The sequence below is a fragment of the Lupinus angustifolius genome, chromosome LG09 (genome assembly GCF_001865875.1).
Source record: "Lupinus angustifolius cultivar Tanjil chromosome LG09, LupAngTanjil_v1.0, whole genome shotgun sequence".
Classification (NCBI taxonomy): Eukaryota; Viridiplantae; Streptophyta; class Magnoliopsida; order Fabales; family Fabaceae; genus Lupinus; species Lupinus angustifolius.
In genome coordinates, this window is record NC_032017.1 from 12074527 (window position 1) to 12081333 (window position 6807).

Below are 6807 nucleotides of genomic sequence, written 5' to 3' on the forward strand. Positions count from 1 at the left end.
AAAACCTTATACCATTAAACCAACATATTGTTGGAACCACATTTGCAATCCAGAAAAATGTGTCACTTTTAGATAAAATATATTTACCTAAAAAATTTAATAATATTTTTGGTAAATCATAATAAGTGACATATAAAGTAATACTTCTTGGTACAGAAAATATTCCCTCATATATTAGGTATTATTCTTATTGCCTCATGTCATCACCCTTACTTGTTAAGATGTCCTAAAATATTTTATAAAGCTAACATTGGCATGAAGTAAAATATTACCTAAATAACTAAATTGACAAAAAAATGGTTGTTCCATCATATTTCTTCCAAAGTGGGTGAAACCATAAAATAGGGTTTTGAATTTTGGATGGAATATGCTGTAATCTTATTTCTTTGTGCTCAATCTTAAGTAAACAAAAAAAATAGTATCAACTTATGTTTCTATCCACTTTGGTCCATTACATTCCATTGTCAAAGACTAAATCAATGGATTATCATTGAACTCAAATCCTCTATATTTTCAAAATAAATTAATATTACCCCAACCCTTAAATATTTTATCTATAAAATTAAATATTTAATCCAACTTTAATTCAAAAATTGTTAAACATAGGATAACAAAATTGGACATAAAATGCAGAAAAGAAAAGAGGAGCTACATTCTTTAGTTGGCGTTCCCTTTGCCCTTTTTGTTCTCCTTTCAATTCCTGTTTTACACCCAGAAACTCCCTTCAACTTCTCCTTTCCTCCACCCCTCATGCGCACTTTAGCCCCTCCCCCCTTCCCATGTCTATTCTGCGCCGCCTAAACCTCCCCATCCACCTTCTTCATCGCAACCATTACAACCGCCACGTCACCACATCCGCCGCCGCATCTATACACCACGAACCCGCCGTCTGGACCACCGCCCCGCTCTCAAACGTCGAACCCGCCGCCGAGTCCCTCTTCCACGTCACCGTCGACCTCTCCGACTCACCGGACCTTGCCGCGTCCCACACACGTGCCGGCCAGTACCTCCGGCTTAGGGTTCCTGACGTCAAATGGCCAACGTTTCTCGCCATTGCGTCCCCGCCGAAGCTTGCTCAAACTCACGGCGCGTTTGAGTTCCTCGTGAAGAGTGTTGCCGGATCCACCGCGGAGGCGCTGTGCCGGTTGAGGAGAGGGGATGTGGTTGAACTGAGCCGGGTCATGGGAAATGGGTTTGATATTGATCGAATCGATCCGCCTGAGAAATTCAATACGGTTCTTATCTTTGCCACAGGTTCCGGAATTAGGTGAGTGTTTGCTTAATTCGATGCAAATATCTGAAATGTTGATTATGTTTATCTAACTAGATGAGTGATTGAAATGTGAAAATTCTAAGGAATTTTTTATTCTGGGTATATATGTTTTTCTGAGCTAGAGGGTGAGTTTTGATTAGTGACCATGAGATCAGGACAAATCCTCGAAGTAACATCTTTGTTTGATCTATTATCCTGGACAAGCCTTGTGCACTTGACCGCCGTTTTATATATTTTTCTAAGCTAGTTTCACTAATTTAAAATGACATTGATGTGTGTTAACAAAGGACGAGTTTATTGTATTGAGTATATTCAAGTGTGAAGTCCCACATTAGATATCAAGGGACGAGTGAAAGAGTTTGTAAGTGGTAAAGATCCATTGAACCATCACTTTGAGGTTTTGGTTTAAGATGCGTGGCTCACGGTACCTCTTTATTTTGGTCCTGCCCATCCACCTCCTACTTTTGTTATTGTTCTAATTGTTTTACCAAGTTAGTGATCATATACAATGAAATTATGATCTGATAGTAAAAGGACAACAGGGTGATGGACTGAAAATGGGTTGTTATTCTGTAAGGGGATTGACAATGGTGACAAGAGGTGTGGCCTGTTGTACCTGTTTTTTTACACTGAATTTCATTGCTTTCTCTCTGCCAGAGTGTATTGCTTTCAAGAAAACATATATGTATATTTCAGGCTATTTAGGGTTAGTTTGGGAGTTAAATTTTGGAAGGGAAGGAAGGGAAAGGGAAGGCTTGACAGCCATGAAATACACTTGTGAGATGGCTCCCAAGCCCTCCCTTTCTCTTCCCGCCCCTCCAAAATTCAACTCCCAAACTAACCCTTAGGGGGTTGTTGACAGGGCTAGGGTATTAATAGCTGTGTTGAACATCACTTTGTGGTTGTGGTTGAATAATATCTTTTGGCAAGTTTCATTCTACATTGGAGTCCTTGTGAGGTTTTCATCCCCTAGTGCGAAGCAATCTCTTCCATGTGTTCATCTCATGTGAGGAGTGTTTGTGTAGTCAAGACTTATCCAGCCATTACCGTAAAATTTGTATAGAAAAGTTGTGTGCAAATAGAGTAATTGTAATCTTAAATTTGATCTGGTACTGGTGGTGCGTTTGATCTAAGTAGCCAATAGCGCGCTATAGCGCTACGATAGTGTAGTGGGTTTTTGGCCATTCCCCGCAATGCCACAATAGATAAAGGTTAGATGGCCGTAGCCCCTATAACAAGTCAAATAGTGGGTGAATCACTGGTCAAATAACGGGTCAGAACCCACTATGTATTTTGCTTCTAGTGGAACCCTAATCTAAGAGAGAAGTCTTTTTTGCCCCAATTTTTAATAGATGGCGGGTTTTTCCTAGGTGTTAGGTAATTTAACCCTTCCCTTCTACTTAACACGTTGATTTTCTGAGGCCATGAGATTTTACTCTAGTCTAACTTTCTTCTTTCTCCTTCCTAATTCTAGTAATACATGTTCGGATGCTTTCATGTTTTTCATCAGTGTAGAACAAAATTGCAAGGTTTCCTAATTCATGAACATACCCCATTTTTTCTCAGTAGGATTTTTCTTCGGCCCCTAATTGTTTACCCCATCATCTCTATATTGATTCTCTTATATGTGTAAGCTATAAATTACTTATATATATTTTTCTTAGCTGTAGCAGCTGTTCCGCTACCGTTGTCCCGCTATAGTATATTTTCGGGGTTGGCCGCAATCCACAGTTAAAGATGGATTGCAAATTCTGACACTTTTGGTTTTTTTTTTCCAATGTTAGCTACTAAGATGTCGGGAGAGCTTTAATGGTTTGTCTTCATGAACACATTCTCGTTGTTATGAGCTTTGATGGTTTTCTACATCTTATTTGAAGCTCTGGTATCTAAATGTGGGACTTTTAAGTTCTTTACTAAATTGAATGGCCTTTCATGAATACTTTTGCATTATAGCTACTAGGCAATAATGCAATGTGTTATTAATCCTAGGTTTTCTCTTCACTTACGTATAGTATGCACTTTAATCCATTTATTTCTCTGTTTGCAGTTCAATTCGGTCACTTATTGAATCAGGATTTGCTGCAAGGAAGAGGTCTGATGTGAGGCTATATTATGGGGATACAAACCTGCGAAGAATGGCTTATCTGGTTAGTATAGTTGTTTGATGGCTTGTCAATCTGGAACCCTGTATTTTCATCTAGAATTTATTCTAATAACTACAATATTCTTATTCTTAATTATAGGATAGATTTAACGAATGGGAATCTTCTGGTGTTAAAATTGTGCCTGTATTATTCCAACCTGATGATGGTTGGAGAGGGGAACGTGGCTATGTACAGGTAAAATGTCTAGACATGTATGGTTACATTTTTACACCGTTACCTTGGTAGGGGAAAGATTATATTTTCACACATGATGTTTTCCCAGGCTGCTTATACGAGAGCGAAGCAACTTTCTAATCCTTCTTCAACCGGCGCTGTGCTTTGTGGGCAGAGACAGATGACTGAGGTATGCCTATTGAAATTAGTTTGGACTCCTTGTTTGAGTTTTCTGTCAGTGTCGTTATGAAAAGCATATTCTGTTGAGATCAATTTCCTCTTTCTGTACAACCTTCAGGTCATCATTCGCCAGATTGTCCTATTTAGTTATAGGAAGAGATTAAATCGTAAGTATTTACTAAACCTTTGATGCTAGTGGTCTGCAGATAGAAGGCTTTATTAAAAGAGCAAGAGAAAGATACCAATAAGAGAAAAAGATGTATATACTGATAGTATAAGATATTTTTACACCGTCACTACATCATCATATTTAATCATCATTGACTCTTAAATAAAAGTAACACAAATGAATCGTATATGATGTAGTGACTGTATAAATTTTTACACCGTCATGCATAAATATTATACTCTACCAATAATGGTTGCTTGGAGGGAACTGAACCTCCCAGGCATAGTACTTAGGCCTTCCACTGCTTCCTCTTTAAGTAATAGACTTAAAATAAAGCTTATCTTTAGAAAGTGATATGATCAACGATCTTGAAAGGTGTGATGATTCACAACATCTAAAAAGTAAAATATTTCGTAAGTCGACTAAAGGGATTACTCGAAATTGAGTGATAGGGTGACAAGGTAACCTTAACTTGCCTTCCTGTAAATCACGATCCACTGGTCATCTTTTTCCTTTCCTTGACCAACATCCTTGTATAAAATTACACTATAGATTTTTCAAAGTTGGCAAGACTTGTGTAACAAATACACTGAGAAAATTTTAATGATTAAGACACATATAACTTACATCGCTAACTATGTTTATTGATAGTTTGAAGTCCTTATGTTATTTTAGTAATTATTTGAAACAGCTTGAAAATTGGAATGACTACTTCTCAAGTTTATTTCGTCAATTTTTATTTATAGTTTTCTTATCCTTTGGCGAGAAGTTTGGGTGTAGATACTGTGGAAGGAAGGTGTTTACTGTTTCAGTAGAAGTTGCAATGTAGTCAAGCATGATGAACACAGCTTAAGCATTGTCGATTTCTAACCTTCCATTCCCCACTTAATTTTGACTCCTATAGAATGCCCTCTTTAGGGAATCATGTCCTTTTTATGTGTTTGAATCTCTAGGTCTCATAAAAGCATAGCATTCGCAATTGATGTCTTTTGCTTTTGGCCAAAACATGAGGACATTGCACTCACTAGAATGATAACTTCTTTGGAATATCTTCTGTGACCTTGACCAACATGGGCATGGTATAGTATTCCCAGGAATTTTGAAAGCATTCCATAAACAGCAAATACCATCATAATATTTACATATTCAGTGCCTTGAAAATCCCAGTTCCTTTACACTTGACACCCATGAAGCAATAATGCCAATATGAGTATTGGATACAATAAGTAATCAATAAAATATAGGATACAATACGTTTGAGATAAACATATAAAATATGCGCATAAAATTCATAAAATATAATAAACATTTAATTGTTCTAAAATTCCAAATAAGAATTCATTGCTTGTTCCCCACAAACAAGAATAGAGCCGATGTTGTTTAATTCTTGATCATCATTATGCAAATACATTTCTTTTTCCGTCTCTACGCAATATGCATGCTTTATCTTTTCTTCATCTTTCTACAATTCCACTTAGTAGATTAAATGTTATGTTTCTCTGACTGGTTGTGGGTTATGTTTTTCACTCTTAAAATACTTTTCTAAGGTAGTTTGGTGTCCAAAGATATACCAAAAAGGCATTTTAAGCGTATCGAAGAGTATCCAGAAAGTATCATGTTTATAATTTATTTTTGAAAAATATTTTCCGATACTATATGAATATATATATGGATGGAGTATCAAAGAGTATTGGTATCATTTACGTATTGGATATGAATTTGTGAAGGATATTGAAATATCTCATGGCTTGACACAAATTCTGATAGGATTTGGGTGGTTTTATGAAGGATGATTTGGTTCTTTAAACACAAGGGTTTATGAATTATCAATGTGTCTGTGGTGATTGCATGTTGAGATTCCAACTTCCAAGTAATTTTGATAGCCATCGTAGGCACAACATTAACCATTCAAAAGCTTTATACATTCTAGGGATTTTGTTATTTAAAATATTCTAATTATGCAGCCTCATCTACAAAGACTTGTATACTGTGAACCCCTTTCTTTACAAGATTTAAGCTGTTTATTAATGACTCCACTGGAGGTTTAATTTAATGTTTTAGGAATGGCCTTGACCAATTTTCTCCCTAGTTCATAAGAAATTTCCATTTGGTATTTATATGTCAACTCTTGTTTTTAAAATGATTAAAAGCTGTTATCATTATCTGCTTAAGAATCCATGGTTAATTTATATTTTCTACAAATCAATGTCATTTGTTTCAGGAAATTACATCTATTCTTGTGGCTGATGGGGTCTCAGGTGATAAGATATTGAAGAACTTCTGATCAACCTGATGGATTTTTGGCGTTGTTGTAGTATCATTATTGAGTTGTAGTTGGTAATTATTTGTTCATTCCAATTGCTGAGGATCAAGCATCTCGGTTTGGAATGTAGAACTAAATTAAAATAAAAACAATTTTGGAATATACTTCAAATATTAGAAACTTAGGACAGAAACCTCAAGTTTAATTTTTAACTTGAAGGTTTGATTTGTTTGTACCCTTTCTGAGGCAGTTTTCTTTTGTTGTATTGGAAGTATACAAGTTGTAATGGGGTTGGTCCCCAAAATACTGTATGTAGCAAGTGATAAGGATCATGTGTTCACTCAAAGATTGTCAATTATACAGACTATGAAATAAATAGATAAACAAGTTTTGAAGTCAAACTAATACAAGCCTTCTGATTAGGGATGACAATATGGGCTTGGCACGACGGGCCAGCCCGTTTGGATTGACATTTTTAACAGGCTAGACTGGGGATTTGAGCTCTTTTAGTAATAAGGGATGGGTTTGCCTATATTTTGGCGGACCGGGTTGGCCCATATTGCCATCCCTAATGGTACCTCTTCATGGCAACCAAAGATCAAAT

General features: G+C 36.3%; 1 protein-coding gene across 1 annotated transcript; it reads left to right on the top strand.

Annotated features, from left to right (window-relative positions):
* LOC109356261 (fruit protein pKIWI502-like) lies at positions 297–6471 on the top strand. The gene is made up of 6 exons (XM_019599588.1): positions 297–324; positions 634–1267; positions 3321–3420; positions 3517–3612; positions 3701–3781; positions 6162–6471. Exons 1-6 carry the CDS (start codon positions 297–299, stop codon positions 6222–6224), a joined length of 1002 nt encoding a protein of 333 aa, XP_019455133.1. The 3' UTR covers positions 6225–6471.

Coding starts and splice junctions, on each gene's coding strand:
- LOC109356261 (XM_019599588.1), top strand. CDS start 297: ATGGTTGTTCCATCATATTTCTTCCAAA. Junction 1,268..3,320: donor GCCACAGGTTCCGGAATTAG/GTGAGTGTTTGC, acceptor CTCTGTTTGCAG/TTCAATTCGGTCACTTATTG. Junction 3,782..6,161: donor GGCAGAGACAGATGACTGAG/GTATGCCTATTG, acceptor CATTTGTTTCAG/GAAATTACATCTATTCTTGT.